The 26888-nt window shown below is 41.8% G+C and overlaps 1 protein-coding gene across 1 annotated transcript in view; it reads right to left on the bottom strand.

Moving 5' to 3' along the window:
- LOC143500208 (GTPase IMAP family member 4-like) overlaps window positions 1-26888 on the bottom strand; it is a 53492-nt gene extending 26604 nt beyond the window's left edge. Inside the window, exon 1 of the mRNA XM_076994229.1 lies at window positions 26816-26888. Within this exon, the coding sequence (XP_076850344.1) occupies window positions 26816-26873 (58 nt within the window). The 5' untranslated portion in view covers window positions 26874-26888. The remainder of the gene's footprint in view (window positions 1-26815) is intronic.

Genomic DNA, 26888 nt, shown 5'->3' with positions numbered 1-26888 from the left:
GGACGTCCTCCGGAATGCCAAAATGACGGAATATGTGACTATATAACGCCTTGGCTGTGTTGAAGGCTGAGGGAAGAGACAGGAAAGGAATGTATTTAACACCTCGTGAAAACCTGTCAATGATAGTGAGGATAGTAGTGTTGCCCTCAGAGGTAGGCAAGTCCGTAACAAAATCAATAGCTATATGTGACCATGGACGCTCTGGTATGGGCAGGGGAATAAGTTTCCCTGCTAGTAATGTCTTCGGGGTTTTACATTGGGCACACACCAAGCACAAAGCCACGAACCTATGTACATCCCTCCTTACAGTCTCCCACCAATACCGAGCTGTAATAAGCTGCGCTGTACGTGTCTCACCTGGATGCCCTGCAGAAAGCGAAGAGTGAGCCCAAGTAATTAATCTATCCCTGATTTCAGCTGGTACCTAAGTCTTCCCCTCCGGACAACCTGCAGGCCTAACATGGCCTCTATTAGCCTCTGCAAGCTGTTCATCTAATTCCCAATGAATGGCAGATACAAAAACAGATGACAGTAGAATAGTCTTGGGTTCTTGCTCATAACCTTCACACACCTCTCCCTGATACATGCGCGACAAAGCATCAGCTTTGATGTTACGGCTTCCCGGACGAAAAGTCATAGTAAACTGGAATCGGGAAAAAAACAAAGACCACCTCGCCTGCCGGGCATTCAGGCGCTTGGCCGTACGGAGATATTCTAGGTTCCGGTGATCTGTAAGTACAGTAAAAGGGTGGAGAGCTCCCTCGAGCCAATGCCTCCACTCTTCCAGCGCCAGCTTAACTGCCAGAAGTTCCCTATCCCAGATACCATAATTGCGCTCAGCGGGCGACAGCTTATGCGAATAGAAAGCTACAGGGTGTAATTTAGGAGGGTTCCCACTGCGCTGGGAAAGGACTGCTCCGATTATATGCCAAATTATATGTTTTCCTTTGTTTGTAAATTGACATCAAAGTTGAAAGTGGGCTTAAAGGGTGCATGGGCTTAATGGTACACTTACTCTACCTGTTGTAAATTTGTTTTAAAATAGCCTAAAGACATACCTGTATGGTGTAGTGTTTGAGGTTGAACATGGCTAGCATTTTTAATGTATGTGGTTGTGATGATTTCTTATTTTTTTGTTTTTTATGTAGTATTTTATGTAGTGTTTTTGCTTGTATTGTTTGTTAAGCACTTTGTAGGCTCACTTGGAAAAGTGCTAAATAAATAAACATATAAACATTTACTTACTTACCTTCTTACTATATACCATCAGTGTTGGGAATGTTACTTTAAAAAAGTCATTAGTTATAGTTACTCACTACTTGTTCAAAAAAGTAACTGAGTTAGTAACTGAATTACTCTATAATAAAAGTAACTCGTTACCAGGAAAAGTAACTATTTTCATTACAGTAAAAAAAAAGTTATATGCCAATGAATAAGGATTTTTTGAAAAAGCAGTTTTCACAGTAAGCTGAAATGAGTAGATCAGAAAGGTGTTTAACTTTTTATATTTATTGCACATCAACAGACCAGTGCAGGATAAAATCCTTTAAAATCCCAAATCTTTGTAAAAAAAAAAAAAAAAAAAAAAAAGCAAAAGTAAACAGTTACACTATATAAAGTGCATTTACATCTATCAAATTAAATTAAATTCTCTCAACTTGAGACAACTGGTTTGTTCACAACAGAAGTAAACTTAACAATAAAACCTCTATTCTTAATTAAATAAATCAAATACCCAGTCTGGTAGACATTCAGGAACGTCAAGTATTTTCTTAAATAATGTTTATATCTCCACCGTGAAAACGCTAAATCTTCTTCGGCTTGCTCCTGACTCGCCATTTCTGCCTCTTCTCCGATTGTGTCATGTCACCGGTGTGATTCGGTGCGCGTGTAACAACACTGGCTCTGATTGGCTACCATAACGCTGCCTTAGCCAATCGCTTACTGACTTGTTAAGTTAAACAGGTGTTACACCGAGAACTGTGACCTATCGAGATCTGTTACTCCTCACTAGCCTGGGCAGGGGTCCGCTCGGATTACTGTTAGTATATCAATATATAGTAATGCACCGCTTTTAATGACCAGTAACGTCAACGGCATTGTAACGACAGGAAAAGTAATTAATTATATTATCCCGTTACTGACAAAATGACGCCGTTACCTAACGCCATTATTTTTAACGGCGTTATTCGCAACACTGTATACAGAGTGTATATATATATATATATATATATATATATATATATATATATATATATATATATATATATATATATATATATATATATATTACACACAAAAATTTGTGGCTATTCCCCACTTTAAAAATTGTCTAAATTGTCTAATAAAATTGTCTAATCATGGAGGGGTCTGAAATTTTCATCTTAGGTGCATGTCCTCACTGTATTTGAATATTTTATTGTCTGAGTTAAAGAGAAACAAAATTGGGTCAGTAAAGTGGGGAATAGCCACAATACTGTAGCTTTCTCCCCAAATGAGGGACTGGCAGACTGGGTGGAAAGTTGTATGTGAATGCTCTGATGAGACCACTCATGGGGTCTCAAACCGCGAGACAGCTGGACGCACTGAATACACCACTCAGGTGTTTTCAACCACTGGTGCCACTGTAGGAGTGGTGGGATGTGTTCCTGTGGGGGATGCAGGATCTGGTGCTCCTCCATAAAACCATGGGGGGCAACAAATGGTGGTTTACCTCAAGAGGTTCCCATAGAAATGGGATAAAACTGACCATTTGTATTGTAGTTATATCAGTGTGTTTGTGTGGCATGTTTAGTCTCATTTTGCAGCTTGTTGTGTACTGGGAAAAGTTATGCTAACAGGGTAAGAGTTCCATCACTCCCTGAGAAGGTTTGTAGACTTCACCCCAGGGCCGGAGTGGGACACTTTTTCAGCCCGGGAGTTTCATGCCCAAATCTGGCCCAAAATTATTTTTCCCTCCCAATCGGCCCAAACTAGAGATTGACATGAGCCGGCCCATCGGGAATCCTCCCGAATCTCCCGATTAGCCACTCCGGCTCTGCTTCACCCCAAAAGTGGCAGTCCTGTATGGAATGCACTCTGTATGCAAATGTACTCTGTTGTCTTTACCAGCAACCTGATTTCCATTGGTTAACCTGGTTTTTGTGACTGCTGTCCCTTTGAGATGCTGGGGGGATATAAAAAGAGAAGTTTGTGGGTGCAGGGGTTTTGCTCTCTTTTTCATCTCTGCTCTTCTCTCTGCTTCTTTTGGGGTCCTTCTCCGTGAGGCAGCCTACACCGGTCGGTATCTCTGTTTCCAATAGGTATTATTGTTACTTTAATCTAGTATGGTTATGTTATTGTTTTATATTTTGTTGGTTATTGAATAAATCTGGTTAATTGTGTAGCCACGGTCTTCCTTGATTATAGCTATACTGGGCCAGGTGAGCTCATTATTAGTATCAGTTAAAAGGTAAATCGATGCTAATACCAATTCCCTCTAAAGTATTCCATCTGCTACGCATGTTTATGATAAACCTCTGACAAAGCAGGCTATTGTTTATAGCAAGGTACTTTATAAAGTTGGTTAGGTATATTCTATAACCTGCACTGATCTATTTGAGAAGTGAGTTCTTTTAGATTCTTACCAACTATAATTTGGAGTCAGATATTTTATAAGTTTTATGCACGTCAATCCTTCTTCTGCACCTATTTCCGTCCTTGGTAGTAGGCAAGCAGGTAGGTTAGTTAAATCTCATAACTATAACCCCTACACCACACTGACAGTGTATGCACCCAAACGGAAGAAGGCGGTCTACATTCTCAGCAGCATGCAAGGTTGAGACTGAGGATACCTCCAAAAGAAAGCCAAACACAGTCAGACAATACAACACCACAAAGTGTGGTGTGGATGTGATGGACCAAATGGTGCGGGAGTACACTGTGCATGCAGGAACACGGAGATGGCCAGTCGCCGTCTTTTAGAACATGATCAACATGGCAGCACTGAATGCACATGTGCTTTATCAGGCATGCACTGGGGTGCAGGAGAGACGGGTGGACTTCCTGGTAGAGCTTGCAAAAGAGTTGGGTGACTCATGTGAGTGAGAAGAAGGCACGGAAGGAGAAACTGCTTCGGCAACAACCTTCTACACTCAGTCCTGGCAAAAGAGTGAAGTGTCAGGTCAAACATCTATGCACAAACAATTGTGCAACTGTGAGCTGTGTTGACTGCTACAGACACACGTGTGGCAAATGTACCAAGGAGATACCCTGGCAGTGCCAGGCATGTTCTGACAGACTGCTGAGTGACTGCTGAAATGCTAGTCACACAAGAACTGCACTGCAGCCTATTGTAAATATGTGTGGAATTGTTTTATTCATTGTATTTTTTGTATCATTTTTATGGCAATAATAAAAAGCATGGAAACATAACAGTTGTTCTTTTGTATATTTCTCATGCTGAAATTTCAGTCCTCCTGAGTTGGACACAAATTCTTCTGGTCATTACTCACAGTTGTACCTGGCTGTAAAATTTCTAATTCTCTATTTCTCGTTTCTCTAATTCTCTATATTAAAAATAATTCATTTTTTGTGCTTTGTGGCTCAGATAAAACTAAATATACAATATATTAGGGGTGTATTCAGCTAAGGATTTTCATAGTCGAATCTGATTCGTCAGCTTTTCCCTTTAGTCGACTGTTCTCATTCAGGACTTTTTTCCTCTTCAAAGTAAAAACCTAAAACACTCAGATAAATGAATAAACATGGTAGCTTGGCTTTATTCAGCTTTTATTTATTTACTTATTTATTTTTTTTTATGAAACGTTAGAGAACATTAACCGTCAGTGCGCTTTGCGCATATCGAACTGTCAGACATGCACTGTGCATATGCCTGCCTGAAAAAATAAAACAATTGCCACACAACAGCAAATATAATATAAGGAAAGGTTCAAGTAACGGGGTTTAAAAGCAAACAACAACAAAAATGTTTATAGGCCTACTTGCCGAGACGCACCGAGACGAGATGACACGACCAAAACAACAAACGGCTTAACTTTTTTTTTCGCCTTACGCGTTTTAAATGGTATGACATGTTGGTTGTTGTCGTGCGAAATGAAAGACATTGATGACATAACTTGCACTTTACTTTGTTTTATTCGTCTTTATCTTTTTCAAAATACTTTTGAAGTTTTTTAGTAGCCATTTTAATCTCGGAAAATGCTGCGTGTTCAGCTCCGCTCGTTTGAATTGTGCAACTGCAGGGTGTGATTTATTAATGTGTAGTAAGGAATATGCCTATTGTTAATGCGCAAACATCATTTAAAAATATTTATTAACAGAAATTAGGATGATTTTATTTGACAAAAGGCTATATATAACGAAAACAAAGACATTTCATGTAACAACTAATGCTTAGCTGCATCCTTGTGCCCTCATGCAGTTAGAATGGTACATTCGACTATGACGTTCATAGTCGACTAGGGGGTATAGTCGACTATAGTCGAATCAGCGACTATTACAGGTCACCCATACAATATATATAACCTTTATATTATAAAATACAATAAACTGAATAGAACTAACTAGAAACTAAATGGCTAAACTCAATGGAAAACAACAATTAGTTGTGAGTTTAAGCAGGCACCCTCCTGTGGTGCACCAATAATGGCCTAATTTACAGAACAAAAGTGCCTGTTCACAGCTGATTATAGGGTGTTAGCTAAAATCCTTCAACTCACTCGACCCGTCTCTGGGTTCCAAAGGTAGAAGTGTTTCAAAACACTTCTCTGGGCCTTCTAGTGTTAAACTAATAGTTCTTGTTGCCTTTCCTTGATAAAACAGATTCTGTACCAGATAAAGAACACAAATTTCTGTGGTGTATGTACTTTGTAAAAGCTCTCTGAATCTCCGGAGTTTTCAACGCCGTTTGCAATAGATCATCAATTAACCAGTTAATCTTTTCAACAGGGAATAGCGTATTTTTTTTTGTTTCTTTTTTGTTTTGTTAAAATTTTTTCAACAAATCATCATACAACAGCTGCCAGCAGCTGTAACACCAAACAATGTTATCAGGAACACGTGTACATGTCACGGCACAATTATCCAACAATGTTTTAATAAAAAAATATTTCCCACTATTGCTAGGCCCACTTACAATGCATGAAAAAGGAGGTTGTAACCTAGCGTCAAAACCATCACAGTGATTCATATTTACAGACATTCACAATAATGTACAGAAAAAGAACAACAAAACAATAACAATTAAAAATAATAATAAAAAAATATTAAACACACCGGGGTTTTTCCTAACCTGCTATCTTAGATGCATAAATAGTTAACCACGCCTACCGCACACTGAGGACCGCTACAGATGTCAAAAACCTAAGGCACAGTGGTGAAATCAGACAGAAGTATGCACTTATCATACACAACTCTGAATCTTTTCGATAATGGTTTATTTCTTAAGTGAAAACCGTTTTTATCTCACAATATCTGGTTTCATGATGTCATGATCTCTTTTGATTGTCTCGGATCTTTAACATGCATATCAACCAGATCTGTTAGAGATTTCAGATTAACTAATTTACTGGTGTTGTAATTCAATGTGATCCCCTTAACTTTCAACACCGTCTGGCCCTGAGCTCTGCGGAAGCCGTAGGTCTTTGAACCGCCGCTCACAAACTCCACGATATGATCACCGTCTGTCAGCTCACTAGTAAGATCGCCCAAGAAATCTCCAAGCGCGGGCTTACTATCACCCTCGCGCGAGACAAAAACAATAGAGTCTGTGTCTGTGTACAGCACACGCCTCTGAAGTTTCTCCATAACGCTTTAGAGCTCTAACCTTGCATAGGCAGTGGTAAAAGTCCTATAAAAACATTTGAATTCCCCGGATCCAAACATCTCTGATCCGCATAACGCCACTGAACCACTGCCACATCGTCAGTCACGAATGTGAAGTTGCTGACATTATACATTTCAGAGAACATGAACTGTAAAAATGATTCAGGCTCTGTAACAAGTGTGGTGTTTAATCTGTCAGCTTTCTGACATAGTTTACCCCAAATAGAATTCAGAGCCAGCTTTGCCACAGATCTCTTAGCAGGGTTTTGGGTAATATTTTCTGGCTGTAACATGATGCCTTCACGCTGGCTATACAGAAGCCTATACTCCATTTCATCATCACTATTCTTCACCCATGACGGGTAGCCTGAGCTCTCCTGTTTTGTTTTTAAAAACTTCTTGATGTAGCCCGAAAATAGCTCTGATGAGCTTGTGGGTTTTTGATAACTCTATACCCCAGCTCCAGAGCTTTCAAAACTTCTATACTAGACCACGTACCAGCCCATTCAGCATCACTGTGCTGGCAATTTGACATCCCTGCCATCGCGCATTCTCTACAGAGAGGAAATAGCAACTTGCCCACCACACGGAATGGCAGGACAGACATCCACAGACCTCTAGGAAGAAGCACTTTGATTCTGAATATACCAAAGTAATTCTCCAGCGGTTCAAAGTATTTAAAAATGATGGTGGGGTGCCCCACATGGTAGGTTTTGGTTTTACAGCGCATCACGACGGTTCAATCGCTCAGGCATATCAAAAGTGCTGAGAAAGCATTTCACACCTTCATCGATTATTCCACACTTTAAAAAAAGGGTTTGTTCTATTCATTAAAAAAAAACTTACCTGGAGGTGTGTAAGCTGCTTCCTCGTGATCGGTAATATCCTCGTCGGAAGGATCTTCTTCCACAGGTGTATCTATTGAAAAAAATAAATACATGTTCAATACCGTTAACATCACACATCTAAATCACACTAGAAAGAAAATATATATTTAACTTACTAGGTACTTGCAGAGTCAATCGGATTCTGGGCGTCACTATTCCCACCGGTCTCACAACGCTAATTTCTCACTATGGCTGTAAATAAAAATACAACATGTTCTCAACAAACGAAAAAACTAAGATCTTTTTACAATGTTTCACGATGAGTAAAATATCTTACGGTGTCTATCCCAATCCGCAGGAACACTGACAACGACAACGAGCTGTTTTGAAGTGGTACGAGAGATGTGCGTTAGCCCGGGCTTTTAAAACGAACAAAAGCACCGCCCAAACCCCACCTGTTGCACCACCCCCCACGCTGCATTCTGGGTTCTTGTACACACCACACCCCCCACACCCTTCAGGAACAGTGCGTTGTAAAAATAACTTTTAAAATCCTTTTTAAAAGTAAATGCTAAAAATAAAATACTTACTTTCAACCGCGGCATCGCAAACAACTTCTGAAACGGTGTTTGGGCGATCATCAGCCCCTGTAACATTAGATTACAACAGTTAACATAGAAATATTGCCACTAGGATGAGTGATTATTGAGGAGAAAAATGTAGTTTGCAATTAAAAAAAGATAAATCAAACCACCTATAATGAAAATAAGACTGATTGTCTCATCTAGAAAATAGTTAGTGAAAATCTTCTTACCGTTAACGTTGTTAGAAGCCATAGTTTTTTGTTTTTACCCCGTTCTCAGCAACGTAGAAAAAAGATATGCTTCTCTTTGTCTTTTTAGTAACAATGAAACATTTTATACAGGTTAGTCCCGGAGGTTTGTTCCGGAAAATACAACGTAAATTTGCATTTTTGCGAGAAGCCACTCCCCCAAATTAAACACGTATCTGCTTGAAACACATGTCCCCTAAAATGTTGTTTTAATTTACTAATCTTTCATGAATTGCTCTATGCATTTCCAGTGCTCTAGAGTGAGACCAATTTGACGAATAAATTTTGTCATAGTCATGACGAAAACGAGACGATAACTAAATAAAAACTATACGAAGGGATACAAACGATGACTAAATTAATGGACATTTTCGTCAACGAATAAAAACGAGACGAAAATAATAGCCAGCGACAACATTCATTCAGATCTGATTTAGTTTAGTGAAAGGTAGGGATAAGTTAAGAGATCCAACCGTAACTACTTTAGCGTACACGGAGAGGCGGGACAAACCGGTAACCGTCCAATCAGAACTAACGTCTTCACCTCGGTACACAACCCGTTAGGACCAAACCAGCCTGTGAACTGTGGTCACTCATGAAATTCAACTCGAAGTTAACTCGACAATGTCAGCAGAGTGAAAGATGAGCTGCGATATATGGACACATTTCTCCTTTGACTTTGAGGAAAAACAAGACGGTGTGTAAACCATGTGGGATGATGACGTTGGGAAAAATACGACAAATGAAACGACATCTGCAGGCTATGCCATTGCTGTTTTTACGGGACAGTGTTTTATATAAAATGTAATATGTATTGTTTATAAACTCCACGTTTTTTCAGGTAAAGCGGGCCTACTGGTCTTCAATGTTTTGTTATGCTCAATAACAAAAAAAAGTTCAGGTCAATAAAGTTGTTTGGAAATCTGTTTTTGTATATATTACACATACAACCGATAATATTCTGTAACTGGTTAAATGTTTCATTTTGTGCAAATGTATATAATGACCATTTATATTTTAGTAAACTAAATTCTAATGATAATTAGTCGACTAAAACTAAAAACAACTCCAAAGACTAGAACTAAATCAAAAATTTCTGTCAAAATTAACACTGCTCCCCTCTGCCTTTCACCGGCAGGCAGCAGCAAACAGATCATCAGATGAGGCCGAGATGATAATCAATTTTACTGTTGCCTACAATATTGCAAAAGAAGAACTTCCCTTCACTAAATTCAAGTCAGAAATAATTCTTCAGAAGAAAAATGGCTTGAATGTAAACCCGACATACAGCAATGATGTCGCGTGTGACAAATTGTTAGTCAATATTGTCTATATGGACAGCAATAAAAAAAAAAGTGAAACCGGAAAAACTGCGGTGATGCAGTCAAAAAATTTGGGTGCACCTAACTTTTATGCTGGTGCACCTAAGAAAAAAAAAGTTAGCCGCACCAGTGCAAAAAGTTAGTCTAGAGCCCTGATTTCCTTTAGGCCTATTTAAACTGCTCATTTTTTCTTTATTACAGAGATTGTAATAATATTATAATGAAGAAAGGTAATCAGGTGCAAAATGCACGGAACTCATTAGACATTCAGATGCTACTCAGCTAGATATTTTCACACCATATCTATACGCCATTTGCCTAGATACGAGGCTGGTACATAGCCGGTATGAACCAGTTGATTATGATCTTACAATGCTGTGTCCCACGGGTTTTTAGGTTGTAAATATTTTAAGGTAATTTAACTTTATTTCTCTAAATTAGTGTTTCTCAACCTTTTTTCAGTTGTGGGACCCTTTATATGCATGCAAAATTTTAAGGCACCCCAGTTTACAATGCGTTAAAACACAGGCTGGGGGGGTGTTATATCGCAATCTATCGATCGCGGGTGGTTGGCGCCAGAGCGAACTAGTAACTCATTGAATCATAGATATGGATCAGATAAATAAACAAGATTTTTTTTTTTCGGATGTGAGATATCGGAAGTGTGCCGTGAGAGCGTGTGAAAACGGTCAAATGCGTGTGTCTCATGCTCAATGCGTGAGCGTTGGCAACCCTGAAAACATACTCTCTGCAACCATCTCCCGGCCAACATAACACAAAAAAAGTGATTATTAAGACAGAGAGCAGATAAATGTGACTTACAGTCAGCGAGTGGGAAGGAGAGAGAGGGGGTTCTGGTTGGCCTGTTCTCCACTCAACAACTTACTTACATACGCCGCCACCCCCCCGCTCAACAACTTTCACTCACCACCTCCCTGAAACCTCCCTGAAATCAACTTTCGCGACTTGGGATGCCTGACTAAGCTAACATGCTAACAAATTCCTTACACGAAACCGAGGAGCTATTACAAACAACAACGTTGCACATACTACAGAAAGACCAGAAAAGTAATTTTATGTTATATTATAAATGTTATGATATTTATGTCCAATATAGTCCGACAGGCTAAGCCAAGCTTAGATCGTCAACTCCGCTAGCATCCGACATGATAGAGTACTCCAGCACTTAAATGCTCCAATACTGTATAATCTAAAGTTTAGTATTAGATTATATATTTTGTACAAAATCGCTTATGTAAAATTATCCATTTTTACTCACGATATACACTGTAAAAAAAAAAACGTAGATTTTACGGTAAAACGCTGGCAGCTGAGGTTGCCAGAACACCACCATAAAATTACGGGTATAACATTTTTTTCTTTAACGGTTGGAAGGCAAAGTCATTGTTGTTTTTACGGTTAAAACTGGTGCTGGAGTCAATATTTTACTGTAAAAGATAATGTTTTAACTGAATAAAAAAACAATGTTTTTCCCTAAAATTAACATGAAAACAACCTACATTGTAAAAAAAAAATCTGTTAAATTTACGGTAAAAGACTGGCAGCTGTGGTTGCCAGAACTTTACCGTAAAAAATGTCTATCTCTATGATGAACACATTACAACCATTATTATTTTACAGTATTTGATTGTGAAGTCCAACTTCACAGTAAATTACTGGCAGGCCGCCATCACTCGGGCTGCCCAGTTGTTGCCACATTTTAAGACAACAAGGAACTTTTATTTTGCCTTGGCAGCGTAATCATGCATGAAGCCGTGATCACACGTATTAAAAACAATACGTGAAACATGAGGGCAGGTCATTAGCACTGTAACATTACACAAACACGGTAGGTAGACTCAGACACTGTACAACTACATAAACTAATACAGGGAGACTTAAACTAACAAAACATATAATCAAATACATAATCAACAACAGCATGTCATAACACTTACACATAACGCGTATCAATAACGGAGCCGCGGGGGCTCATGGGAAGTAGCGCCGCCCCCAGTGGACCGACGCTACACACTTTTCCAGACTTTAAGCAGAAAAGCCTTACATTTTCTCAAAAATCAGCAGTGCGCCTTGTATGTGCACTGAATTTAAAAATCTGTCCCTGACACAGATACGTAATGTGTACGCTGGCAGCGATAAACTAACCAGAGAACATTACGTAAAACATAATTGAGTAAAGAACAGCGGGAGAAACGTCTCTACAGTCACCATTCGACTGAAGGCAGCAATGATAGCGCAAGACTTGAATATCGAAAACTTTTAAGTGCAGCTTATGGTCCAGAAAATACGGTATTCCTTATATGTATAAATATTTGACCCATATTTACAAAGACAATTTCTAAAATGGCAGTACATTGTCCTATATTTCAACATGCTTTACCTTTCAGCACTGGCCATGTTTTTAGCATTTTCTTTCTGTAGAAATCAACGTGCGATTTTGCTGATTGATGAATGGTTTTCACTGTAAAATTACTCATCAGCAAAATCTGTAATTTAGACTGAATTTTTTTTTTATTTTTAGGGTAATTCCTTGTTTACTACATTACGGAATTTTCCAATATATTTTACCTAAAATATTGAAATTAACATTTAAAATGTGTGTTTTCTACATATTATGACTGTAAAAATTAATTTTTATACTGTTTATTTTTTTAAAGTAAACTATTGCATCTGTTACAGTAATATACTGTTTTCTACTTTACGATCTTTTACTGTTGCTATTTTATAGTTTATTACCGTAAAATCAACAGACATTTTTTACAGTGTATATATATATTTGATATATATCAAAATCGCTTATGTAAAATTATCCATTTTTACTATATATATATATCGTGAGATATATATATATATATATATATATATATATATATATATATATATATATCGTGAGTAAAAATGGACGATTTTGTTGTTGAAGTTGTTGAGCGGGGGGGTGGGGGGGGGGGGGTGGCGAACGTAAGTTGTTGAGCGGGGGGGTTGGCGAACGTAAGTTGTATATCACGATCGATTGCCAGTGGAGGGCGACAGAAGATATGGATCAGAGGTAAATAAACTAAATTTTTTTTCCCGCCGTGTGAAATCGGAAGTGTGACGTGTAAAGACGATCAAATGCGTGAGACTTGAGAACACTGATATATATATATATGCATGCATTATACAGTTTAAGACTACAAGAACAGGTATATCTAACTACTGATACACCAAGTAATACATGGATATGCATCAATGTGGTGTGTTTATACAATAACAGATATTCTAATAAAATCACTTAATACTGAATACATGAAAGATCATAAGTTGTGTCTTTATATCAACCACATGTCACAGTGTTCACATTTAGAGGCACATGGTCCTGTGGTCCTTTGTTCTTAAGGGCTGGAGAGTAGAATACTGGCTTCAAGAATAATTATTCTTCCCTTGGTTGAAAGGTAGTCAAGTTTGGTGTCTCTGGACTGCATTCACCACGTTGGTTCCAGTAGGCCGAATTCCAATTCCGTGTACAGTTCGGATTTGGAGTTACAGAGATTTCTGAAATATAAGTAAGTAAGTAAGTAAAATTCATTTATATATCGCAATTTTTTTGAAAAACACCCGCAACATCAAACATTTTAGCCCGCAACAATCACAAAAAAGGCACGCGAAATCCTGGTGGGACTGGTAATTACATCAACAGTGAAGTGCCTGTGTTACACTACCAATACAAACATAAATCACTGGCGATTTCTAATAGTAAATATTGCTCAGTCACGGAGCAGGCATTTTACCAAAGTAGGTAGCGCAAATGCAATATTCATCTCACGAGGACAAATGCAAACTTCACTCAAAGTATTCTCATACAGCATTGAGGCAGATAGTACTAAACACTAATAACAGGCAACTTAGAAACATGTAGACATCATACTTCACGCATTGTAGGCACGTTAGGGAAACGTAGACTAGGCAGTCAGGGGCCGTAGAGTCAGTGGTTGGCGAAGTATCGTCTTCTGGCAGAATCACCAACCGGGCCACCGGTCGGGTTTAGGTGTGTCCATTGATGAGTACATCAGTGGACCTGATGTAGCAGTCATCGCTGCGATAAACCTGGGTCACACGGCCAATGAGCCACGTGGCCCGGGGAAGCTGAGGATCCACCATCAAATCAAATCAAAGTTTATTTGTATAGAGCTTTTCACAACATATGTTGTCACAAAACAGCTTTACAGGATTTACACGGTTAACAATACTATGGGTCCAGAACCCTAATGAGCAAGCCAAAGGCGACAGTGGCGAGGAAAAACTCCCTATGATGGTGGGGAATAGGAAGAAACCTCGGGAGAACCAAGACTCAAAAGGGAACCCATCCTCCATTGGGCGGCCCGTTAACACACAAATTACACAAAATACAGACAAATTCACATTCACACACAAATCACACAATCAGACTAAGTAAAAGATAAAAATGAAAGTTGTGATTTTTTTTATATTGATATTGTCACTGTAAATGTCTGTTGATGAACGCCAGGCTTTCATTCCGTGTTGGAGCAGTGATGCTGGTATTGTAGGCTCCGACTGCAGTGTTACTCCCCAGGTGAACCTCGGAAAAAAAAGATACGTGATGTGGTAAATATGTAACAGATTAATCAAAGGCCAAAGTAAACAGATACGTTTTTAGTCGGGATTTAAAAATTGAGACCGTGTCTGAGTCCCGAATAGAGGCAGGAAGATTATTCCACAGTTGTGGAGCTCTAAAAGAAAAGGCTCTTCCACCTGCTGTGATCTTTTTGATCCTAGTAACAGTTAATAACCCTGCGTCTTGCGAGCGAAGTGAACGCGCTGCGTTATATTGTTCAATAAGTTCACTAAGATAGTCTGGAGCTAAGCCGTGCAGTGTTTTATATGTTAATAAAAGTATTTTATAGTCAATATGGAATCTAATTGGCAGCCAGTTAGGGCTGCCATGATTAGTCGACTAGTCACGACTATGTCGACTACTAAAATAGTCGACGACTAATTTATTAGTCGATGCGTCGTTTTTTTTCCCCTCTCCAAACTGCTGCGACAGTTTCCACTGCTGCGTCTGCGTTTCTGTCCTTGACGCACATGCGCAGTTTAGTGGAAACCGGGGTAGACAGTTGACAACATCCCAGGACGTTATACAGACAGGCTCTGGTATCGTGGCTACCCGGCTACGGAACTCAAAAGTGCGGGATCATTTTCCGTAGTCGGGTTCCGAAATGCGTGCAATATCTGCAAGGCAGAACTTGCCTTCCACGGCAGCACAACCACGTACCTGAAGCATGTTGTGGCTACTTGTGACAACGATGAATAGGGACCGTCATCTCTGTAATCTAAATTGCTCGTTAGCTGCTAAAGTTACCATAAACAGAGCGTTAACTTAGTACTTACTTATCGCAGGGTTGCCAACTTTTTTTTCGGCGTGAGATATCGGATGTGTGGTGTGTGAGCGTGTGAAGACGGTCAAATGCGTGTGTCTCACTCTCAATGCGTGAGAGTTGGCAACCCTGCTTATCGTGGAAACTGTAAAAGTTAACATTAGTGATGGCGATTGGTTTAATTAGCCTTAGCACGCATTCGTGTATTTTCTGTAACGTCAGTGAGACCAAAACTTTATTTTTGTGAATAACTCCTTAGTTTCAGGTCCCTACCTAATTTGATTTAAATGTAGCGAAGTTTGATGCCAGAGACTAATGAAAGAAAGAAAAACCTAAAAAAAATTCTTTATTAATGTAGGCCTATTTATTTTTGTGTTTTTTAAGGCAGTGCCTTATCCTTATTTTAATAATTGTTTGTTGCAACAAGCTGCATATTTCATTAAAGGTTTAATGAACTATGATCTTAATTGTTTTTATTTTTAGTTATAGCTGAAATCTAATGATGGTTATATAATAGCAGTTGCATTCTAGTGTGATAAGCTGTATGTTTTATATTCAATTAACGTACAATCCGACTAGTCGACTAATCGTAAAAATTAATCGGTGATTAGTCGACTATTAAAATAATCGTTTGTGGCAGCCCTACAGCCAGTGTAATGACGATAGTACGGGACTAATGTGATCAAATTTTTTAGTTTTTGTTAAAACTCGTGCTGCTGCGTTCTGAACCAGCTGGAGTTTGTTTATCAATTTACCAGAACATCCAGCTAGGAGACTGTTGCAATAATCTAGACGAGAGGATATGAATGTATGGATTAGTTTTTCCGCATCACTAGTATTTAATATGTTTCTAATTTTAGCAATGTTGCGTAAGTGAAAGAACGCTACCCTAGTTATTATTAATTATTAATGTGTATCAAACGAGAGATCTGGGTCTATTGTGACGCCTATGTTCTTTACCTCTGCGCTGGGGGTTATAGTAAAAGAATGTAGATTCAATGCTACATTACGTATCTTGTCTCTCGCAGCCCTAGACCCAACTATTATTAGCTGTTTTATCGGGATTTAGTGCTAGAAAGTTACACGCCATCCAATGTTTTATCTCTTCTACACATTTCTCAATTTTACTGTTTACGCCTAAATCATCAGGTTTTGCCGATAAATAAAGCTGAGTGTTGTCTTCGTAGGAGTGGAAACTGATGCCGTGCTTATGCATAATCTCACCTAAGGGTAACATGTACAGTGTGAATAGAAGTGGTGACCATCATGACCACAGCATTATCCTGGAGCTCAGGAGCAGAGGAGTGCCATTTCTGTCTGGTCTGCAGGCTGGGGAGGTAGTCTCTGATGAATCGGGACCAGAAGTGGTCTGCCAGGATCTGCGAGTGCCGCCATCTCCGACGACTCAGGATCTCTGACTCGGGGTAGACCACTTGGGGAAGTGATCCATCAGGCCGCCCCATGAGGAGGCTGTTTGGAGTTACCGGATCGATATCTGCAATGTCAGCCGACACGTAGCCCAGTGGTTTGGAGTTGAGGATGGCCTCAACCTCCAGGAGTACAGTAAGGAGCACTTCTTCGGGGATGGGTTGAGACTCTACACAGATATACAGTGCAGATTTGACTGAACGCACTTCTCTTTCCCACACACCCCCGAAGTGTGGGGCTGCAGGGGGGTTAAAGGGCGAGCTAGTTGCCTCTGCAAGGTGGGTGCCATGCTGGCAAAGGCTTCCCTAAGCTCCCTTTCACCTCCTTTGAAATTAGTCCCTTGGTCGGACCACAGTTCAGCTGGAGTGCCTCTCCGCGCAATGAAGCGCCTTAAAGCCATGAGATAGGCATCGGTGTCCATAGTGTTCAGGAGATCCAGGTATACTGCTCTGGTAGTTAAACACTGGAAGATGATCCCCCAGCGTTTCTTGTGGCGCCTACCCACCTTCACAGTCATGGGGCCGAAGCAATCCACGCCTGTGGAATGAAACGCTGGCTTGTGCAGTCGTAAACGGGCAGCGGGGAGATCAACCATTTTCGGGACGGCCGGCTGAGCTCTCCAGCGTTGACTGGAGAACCTGACTCCACACAGGTTCGCTGGTGTCTTTGGATCGCCTCTCTTCCATGTATCACCCAATACGACCGCCGCAGTTCTGCAAAGACGCGTTTGGGACCAGGATGATGTAGGTCTCCATCGTACTTCTGGATGAGCAGGCGTGTAACTGGGTGAGAGGCGTCCAGGACAACAGGGTGCAAGGTCGTGTCGCTTTGACCTTCCAGTCTCCTGAGTCGTCCACCAACTCTAATGAGAGCTGTGGACTTGTCCATCTCAGGAGCCAAGGTAATGAGGCGGCTACCAGACAGGACAGGTTTCCCGGCAGAGAGTAGTCGGTAATAATCAGGGAATGACTGCTGTTGAGCTCACTGAAGAATGATCACCTCGGCCTGGCAATAATCCTCAGCAGTAGGGGTGGAGCTGCTGGGGTTCTGTTGGAGTTCGCATGCAGTAACATCCATGAGCTCTTGCCAGGTGCTATATACTTTATCAAATGCTTGAGTCATGGGAGACGTGACTGCCACCCCACAGAACGCACTTGCGCAGCTCTGTCTTGTCCTCAGGTGGCTCTGCACTAGACTGCTCTGGCCAGGTGTCCGGGCCCTGGAGCAGGAAAGGAGAAACATGAGACCAACAGTTGGGCTCCACAAGGGCTTCTAGGGATTTGCCCCTAGTCAGGTCATCGGCAGGGTTATTCACCAAGTCAACATAGCGCAAGGAGTAGTACTCCGTTAACTCTTGAATTTCAGCTACTCTTGCCCCTATGAAGACTTTATAGCGACAAGATTCGGAGTGTAGCCAGGTTAGTACTATAGTGGAGTCGGACCACAATACAGTACGGAACACTTGCAAGGTGAGCTCTCGCTCAAAGACATGAGCTAGCTGGGCTGCAACCAGAGCAGCACACAGCTCCAGGCGTGGGATGGACTGCATGCACTTCGGCGCTACTCGAGAGCGGGCAAGAAGGAAGGACAGGTCCACATGGCCATCAGCATTCTCAGTCCTCATGTAGGCCACCGCACCATAGGCTTGCTCTGAGACGTCCGCGAAGATGTGCAGTTCTCGTGCAGCAGCCTCTAGGCTGGCTTCGGCCGGCGCATAAGGACGAGGAAAGGCGATGTGGGGTAGGAACTTGAGTTCACTTTCCCAGGTGGACCAGGATTGCAGGAGGTCAGTTGGCAGGTTGGAGTCATCCCAGCTACGCTGTTTGTCCCACAGCTGCCGGATGATGAGCTTTGCCCGGGTGGAGTAGGGCAACAAGTAGCCCAGAGGATCATACTGTGTGGCGACGACCTGTATATGTTGCGCAGCGTTGGGGCATCATATACAACTGGTCTGTGTTTGTAGCTGAAAGTATCTGTCTGCCAGTTCCAGCTGAGGCCCAGGGTGGACTCCAGCGGGTTGGACTTATCCTCTGCTAGCCACAGATCGAGGCTTTCAGATCTGGCTTCTTGAGGTAGGTGGCTCAGTACACTGGGGTCATTGCAAACCCACTGCCGCAGCTGGAAGCCTGCAGAGGCCAGCAGTTATTGGAGTCGGTCCACCAGCTTGGCTTCATCTGTTGAGCGTACATTCTGCAGGCAGTTGTCCACGTAAAAACAGTTCTACACTGAGAAACTCAGGCTGTCATCAGGCTTGGTGTGATTGATTATGTGGCGTTGGAGTGCGTACACAGCGCAGCAGGGATTGCAGGTAGTACCAAATGGTAAGACTTGCCACTCAAAGGTTTTAGGAGGCTCACTGACCTTCAGGTCGCGCCACAGGAATCTTAGGAGATGACAATCATCAGGGAGGAGGCGGACCTGATGAAACATCCCCTTGATGTCTCCACTGACTGCCACAGGGTGTTCACGGAACCTCACAAGGATGCCCAGAAGGGAGGCGCCAAGGGTGGGGCCAGGCAGGAGACACTGGTTGAGTGTCTGTCCCTGGTATTGGTGTGAACAGTTGAAGACCAGGCGGTTCTTCCCGTTGTGGCTCACAAGGTGATGAGGGATATACCAGCTTTCCTTTGAGGAACTCTCCTCGCTGACCTCCTTCACCACACCGGCTTCAATGAGCTTGTTCATTTCTACCTTGTACGCATCTGCCTGCTGGGGGTCTCTGAGGAGGCGCCTCTCCGTGCTACGCAGCAAAGGCATCACTTACTCTTTAGGTGAATGCAGTGGTGGAATGCTTGTATGGCACAGCAGGGGGGTGGCATACCGGTGGACTCCTTCCACTTTGACGAGGACGGTCTGAGCTTCGAGCAGAGTGACTGCCTGCTTGTCCTGCTTTGACCTGGTTACTTCCTTCTCTCGCTGGTGAGGTAGTGTGTCCACTTGCCAGAGCCGTTGGACGTGCTTGAAGAGCTCTTCTGGCGGTGGGGTGGCAGAGATAAACAGGCACTCTGTGGAGTGTGATGGCCACCCCATGAGTTGGACAGGGCCTTGAAGAGTCCATCCCAGGCGAGTACGGACAGCTGCAGGGCTACCAGGTGGTCCAAGTCTTACAGGTTCGACAGGGGTTATTAGATGAGGCTGGTCAGAGCCGATCAGGAGACATGGCTTGGCTCCCTGGAATGCAGGTAGGGGGATGCCACGCAGGTGTCTGAATTTGCGCTGAAGATGCTCAATAGGGTAGGTGTATTGAGCTAAGGTGAGACGGCTTGCTGTGAAGGCACCATCTATCTTGTAGCTGACCTGAGATGTGGCAGCAGGAGAGACGCGGAATGAAACTGTGTCCGTGGAGTACCTGGATATCCTGACGGACTGTGCGTAGTGGTAGAGCTTCTGGAGTTCCCCGTATGGCGAGGGACTTAGCTGTGGAGGGCAACAGCATTGTCCTCTCAGACCCGTCATCGAGGATTGCGAAGGTGTCGAAGGTCCTTCCACCACAGTGCACAAGCACAGGCACAACCTTCAGCAGTGCACGTTTGCTGGCGCCGGGTCTGTCGAGGTAGAGTGTGTCAGAGGCAGGACTGTTTACGGTGCTACCTTCTTTAGCTGTTGCAGCTCTCTGAGCCTTGTCCGTCCTCATGTTTTTTTCGTGAAGGGCGAGGAGATGCTTCCCTTGGCAGAGGTTGCAGGGTTTCTTGAGTGTGCACTGTGCTGCCTGGTGGGCTCAGGCACAGCGCCAACAGCGCTTGTTGACTTGGATCCATCCTCTTAGTTGATCCTTGGAGAGCTTGGTAACATCAGTGCACTGACTGAGGTAGTGCTCAGTACTCTCACAGTAGACACAGTAGGCCTTATTCTTTGGTTTCTTCTTCGCAGGTGACTGGGAGGCGGACTGTAGGACCTCACCTGCACCATGTAGGACTAACACTGTCTTCTTTGCCTGACGGCCATCACTCTTTGTGTTCTGCTTCTCTTTACTGCATTTCTCGGGGACTAGCTCGTCGGTGCCTTGACACCATGATTCATGGCGGAGCCACTCTGACAGGTTGTACAACGTGTGGGCGGTTCTGGAGTGCTTTAACTGATATTGGCGAAAGTTGGCTCATAGTTCAGGAGGGAGCTTGCTGAGAAGGTTGGCTACATGTGAGCCGCAGTGGAGTTCAATCTCCCCCTCGGGTCCTACATTCTGCAATAGGCCCACAAGTGATGGATCTGGAGTGAGAATGCCTCGAAGGCGGATATGTCACTGCGCTTGACTTCTGGGGCCCCCAGGACACTCCGTATCCTTCTAAGGGCAAGCTGATGAGGTTTGGACGAATTTATCATATAAAGCAGCCATTGTGTCAGAATAAGGTGTTGGTGAGTTTAGGTAGGCATCAGCAATGAGCTTAGCTTCATCTAGCTTCAGGTGGTCTACAAGTATTTGGTACTTAAAGAGTTCTGTAGCATTAGATGGAAGCAGGTTCCCCAGAGCTATGCGTAGCTGAGCAATGTGACTAGGATCTGGGCGAGCAAACTTGGGGATAGTAGGTTTCGGACCCCTATAATGTTCTTCAGGTACTGAGGAATGCGGTGGTAGGTAAGGTGTAGGTGCCGCAGGTCCCACTCTGTAGGGTGATGCTGGAGGGTAGACTAAGCTAGGCACTGCAAGCCATGTCCTGGCATAGGCTGGAGCAGGATGAGCGATTGGCTGCGAGTGTGATACAGAAGGTTGAGGTAGCTGTTGGGGGTACTCTGCCTGCACATAGTAAGCTGGTACCCTTCTACGAAGCACAGACATGGGAGGTGAGGGATGAGACCGCACTGGAGGTGGAGGCTTGTGAGGCTTGTAAGGCTTGTACGCAGGTTCTAATGAGGCATAGGAGGGTTGGCTGTAGCCTTGCTTTGGTGCCTCAAGCTTTAGGTTGTATACGCCTTCACGCAGTTCCTCCACGGGCTTGCACCACACTGGAGGGTCGGGCCACACTTCCTCTTCCTCCTCTTCCGCCTTAAGCTGTACTGCGAGGGAACGACTTGGATCTGCAGTGCTGCATGGAGGAGGATGGGGCGTGAGGTAGTTTGATGCGGGGGCATTGGACTGCCCAATGTCTGTTCTCAGTGAGCGTGCCACCTCTATTAGCTCTTTGATCTCACTTCATGCCTTGTTGAGCTCTGCTATGCCTGACTCAAAGAAATGCCTTATTTGGAGCAGCTTAGTGTTTTCCTCTTGGATGGCTCTCAACTCTGGTGAGGAGTGGGGGCCTAGGCGTGAGCATTGCAGGTGGTGGTATTCAGGTAGGAGGTCATCGCTGGTCAGATCTCTCCTCTGCAAGCAGCTGATGGCTAGCTGAGGGATCTCACCGTGAGCAGCATCACTCTGGCAGCTACCAGGACGAGTCTGTGAGGTTAGGGGACTTGAATGACCTGAACGCATCCCTGTTGCGGGAAGTGATGAGCCCATGTAACGGTCCACTTCATATATGGAGGGATATCAAGCCAGGAAGGTTGACGTATTTGCCGTTTAGGACACACGACAGGCATGGTCTCTTCACCAAACTCCATCTTGAATACACCTATCCGGCTCGAAGGACCAATGTTGGGGAGATACAAGGATAGCTGATTTGTTTTAGGTGTTAGGCGTCATCCAACATGGGGCATCGGTCAGAATGCCAGGCAGAGGAATGATGAGGAGACGATGGGCTTGATTAATGAATTGTATTCAGACTCAAATTCAAACAGGTAGCATTAACATTCAAACTGATTCACATCCACAGCTTTGTACCCACAGATTCACGTCGTGAATTCACATTCACAGTAAAGCAAGATGAGTTGACATTTCTTACAGTCTGAGAGGGTAAAGGAAACAAGAAATAGAAATAAGAAATAAGGCACTATAAAATACAAATAACGATCTGTAATTACATCAACAGTGAAGTGCCTGTGTTACACTACCAATACAAACATAAATCACTGGCGATTTCTAATAGTAAATACAGTAGGGACTTGGACATTTCCGCATGACAATGATTGAGCCGCGGCCATTTTTCTCTGGTCGCGCTGTCTAAGCGAAATCGGTGGTCGCAAGTGCGCGGTAAAAACAATCGCTGTTTTCATCGGTTTGTAGGAGGTTTCTTCCCAGAGTTTTGGTAATATGACATAACTGAATGTTCACTTTCTCTCATCCCGTTAGAAGAATTCACATTTCGCGCTTCTGTTTCTTTTTGAGCCTGGTTGAATTTTAACTTCACGTTTGGACCGTTCAAAAACATTGTGGGACTGTTCAAAAGATATTAATAGATACGTGGACCGTTACATTATATTCTTGTTTATTGTTTCCTGAAGTTTTATCCCAGTCTGTACAGTTTAAGGTAGTTTTTAAGGCTCCCAAGACAATGTGTTGGTCCGATTAACCATGATAACGGCGGGCACAGACTACCCACATGCTAAAACTAACCAGGGTTGCCAGGTCCTACAAAAATATCCCGCACAAAGTCAGTGTAAAACCCGCCCTTCAGCAGCCTAAACTAGCCCAAAGCCCAAAGTTGATGACGGTGGTGGTGGGGGGGGGGTGTCGAGTGTTAAGTATTATAGACAAATTAAGTATTATATCGCGATCAATTCTTTGTGTTTACTTGTAACTCCCGCGGTGGCCCAACTCAAAAGTAGCCCAAAAAACCGCACCCCGCCACCCCAGAATTTTTACCCGCGGCTGGATTTGCAAACAAGCCCAATTTGGCGTGAAAACCGCAAACCTGGCAACTATGGCCACATGCTAAATCTAGCGCACATTTCTTGATCACAAGATTTAGGTTCATTGCATTAAAAATATAGGGCCGATTTAAATGTGAATATCTTTGGACTAGCTTGATCAAATTTGACAATTGAGGCATATTTTTCTTAGTTATATTGTGCTGCATCTAATAAAACTATTTTAAATGTGATTAAATAATTTTGAAAAAAATGTCCAATCCCTAAATACAGCTCAGTCACGGAGCAGGCATTTTACCAAAGTACGTAGCGCAAATGCAACATTCAACTCACGAGGACAAATGCAAACTTCACTCGAAGTATTCTCATACAGCATTGAGGCAGATAGTACTAAACACTAATAACAGGCAACTTAGAAACATGTAGACATCATACTTCACGCATTGTAGGCACGTTAGGGAAACGTAGACTAGGCTACACAATACAAACAATATGCTATCTAACTTAGCATACATACGGATTTACAGACAAGTAAACGAAACGGAGATACCCACAAAACAACAGCATTACTTACTTCTCGTCATTGTGAAGAAATGCCGCCACCATTAACTATAGAACTAAAAGGAATTTTACTTAAAGGTAAGATTAGAATTGCACTCGGAGCGTGCCCTACGAAGACTTTGCCGTTTCTAATACAGGCTGATGAAACAGGAAACAATACGCAAAATCAAGAAATCCTACAATAAGAGTCCCAGCCTTTTGTACAGTAAATGTAACAGGATTTAGTAGTTGCCATTTAATAACAACGTTGTTAATAACAAGCTTGGTTTCCAAAAGTTGTTATAAATGCCAAACTTCTAAACTTGTAGGATGTGAATCCTGGCATTTTACCTTTAGATGCACCCTAGGTAGAGGAGTGGAGCATGACCACAGAAGAACCTGTCATGTAGTGGCTAAATGTTTGTTCCTAAGTTGTTGACCATTTATTATGAGAATTATTATGAGAATCATTCAAATAACCACTCAGACAGACAAAATGAACGAGTCTACGCGTGTTAAAGTTTGAATGATATTAGAAAACAGTGTACTCGCCCCGTCTTTACTGAAGATCTCACTTACAACATAAAAAACAGCAGTTTACATTCGGTAGATGCGCAAGCTTTTATTTTTTTTATAAGCAAAACTATTGCTATGTAGAAAGCATACCAGTGAATGAAGTGAATGAAGACTTTTTAATTCATTTGAACAGAAAAGATTATACAGACATTCAAGCATGTTAAATCAAATAGAGTAGTAATCAAAACACAGTCAGCAACCAGTAACTAAAATGATATCATAATGAGCAAAGAGCGTCTCTTTATATAGCGCCTATACGGAAGGTTCCTGTTGATCTTATATAATTAACAGGCTGCAATCTGTGTCAAAATATAAGTATCAAATATTTCTGTATAAAAGAATGTATACATATATTATTGCTTAAAATACTTGAAACAACTAATGTAAAAAGGGTACACATGAGAAGAACACAATAGTACACTGCTTCAATACATTCACTCTAAGTTCACTCAAATAACATCTGTTTAAATAGATCTAAAATGTTTTCTAGCTTAATCAAATTTGTGGTAATCTCTGTGATTTCCTTTAGATAATAATTGTTTAGCCTTTCCTTTGGCATCTTCTACAAAATCACGGGTTTCCTTATATGCTGTGTTCATTGTGTAAGTCATGGTCTCTGCCCCTTCTGCTGCTTGATAACCTTTACTTCCTCCTGCTACTGCTCCAACTCCAGCCACAGCGCCAAAGAAAGAACCCATCAAAAACCCAGTTCCTATCCCCACTAACCTTAACAGTTTGGTAGAAATATTCTGTTTTGCTTGTTCTATCCTGTTAATATTTAGAACCCCTTTACACGTCTCACATAAAGTCTTATTCTCTACATCTACACTTACATGTACAGCCTGTAACATCTCATTGGTGTAACACTCTCCTCCATTCTCCTTCACCATCTTCTCTATGGTGTTCAGTAGCTTCTCTACCTGAACCCTGTTACTCCTGTACCCATCCTGCTGCTCATTCCAGTATTTATTATCAACAACATGAACACGACCTCCACATTTATTCACAAGATCTTGTAAATCTTTACTCTTCTTCACAAAGTCTTCAATAGTCTGACCCTCACAGAGTTGATCACCGAAGGTGAAGAGGACCACTGCATATTTTAGAGCATCATCTCCAAATGACTTTGTTATTTCTTCCACAGTTTCTCTCTCATGCTTTGTGTACCTTCCCACTTTGAGTACAATCACAAATGCATGTGGCCCTGGTGCACACTCAATAATACATTGTAATATTTCAGAGTTTAGTTTCTCTGAAGAGAGGTCAGTGTCAAAAAATCCAGGTGTGTCAATAATTTGTATATTCTTGTCATTTATAGATTTTGTCTTTGAGGCACATTTTTTAGTTTTTGCGAAAGGTGAACTTCCAGTAGCAAATACGTCTTCACCGAGTATCAAATTTCCACAGCTGCTTTTACCATCACACGTTTTCCCAAAAAGCACAATCCTCCGTTCATCCATGACTCCTATTAAGAGACAAAAGAGCACTGATGGAAAACTTTCTCATATGATATTATATGAGTTACCATAATTAGAGTTTGATTTAAATTCAGATAAATAATATGAAGTTAGTTTTACTGGTGCATTTGATTAATCAAGCTTATATGGTATCTCATAATATAATATAGATTTTACCTCTGTGCCTTTATTTCAGTGCAGGCTTTGTCAATATCACAAGAGAGGCAGTTGTTGAATTTCTGAAAACTGGAAAAATATTATTTGCTTAACAAATAGAAAACTATATATAGTGTGAGGAGAGAGTGGAGAATTGTGGGAGGAGAATGTTTTCATAAAGATGGAACATTCGTCTCTGGTCTCAGTCCAAGGTTGCACCAGTACTGCTCCAGTGGTACATGTGACAACAGCCCACAATTCATTGTGCAGAACATTTTTACAAGCTTGGAGTTCTCTAGGAATTTTCATAAAGTCCATGAAAATGAGCAAAAATGTCAAATGAAACCTGTCTAATTAAAACTCCTAATATTGTACATTAGTACATGTCCCTGCACAAAATTAGTGTTTATTGCAGACCTTACTCACAGGAACTCTATGTATTCTCTAAGACAACATGTGCTGGACAGTTAAATATTTGGATTTTTATAGTTCTAATGATGAGATGAAAATATACAGCCTATTTCCAGCCTGTCAAACTTCCCCATCGGGCAAACAAATTCAAAACAGCACAGCTTGTCAGTATTTTCCTAATGCTTGTGTACATTTAAATTTGTTTAATTTAGAACCTTAGTGCCTTTATCTACAGAAATCAGTGTAATTAAACGCAAGACTGGAAGGCACATCTTAACAGCAGTGAAGTATTTGACAGTATATTATACAGTGACTGCAATGGCTGCACCCTGAGACAAGACAAATGTTAATAAGACTTTGGTACCTTCACTGTTGGCAGTCACTTCAGTCAGATTGTTCAGTGCTTGCAGGTACTCCAGCATCTCAAGTGAGAGAAT

The sequence above is a fragment of the Brachyhypopomus gauderio genome, unplaced genomic scaffold (genome assembly GCF_052324685.1).
Source record: "Brachyhypopomus gauderio isolate BG-103 unplaced genomic scaffold, BGAUD_0.2 sc137, whole genome shotgun sequence".
NCBI classification, from domain to species: domain Eukaryota; kingdom Metazoa; phylum Chordata; class Actinopteri; order Gymnotiformes; family Hypopomidae; genus Brachyhypopomus; species Brachyhypopomus gauderio.
The sequence above is the reverse complement of the archived record's forward strand: the minus strand, read 5'-3'. Positions and strand labels throughout refer to the sequence as shown.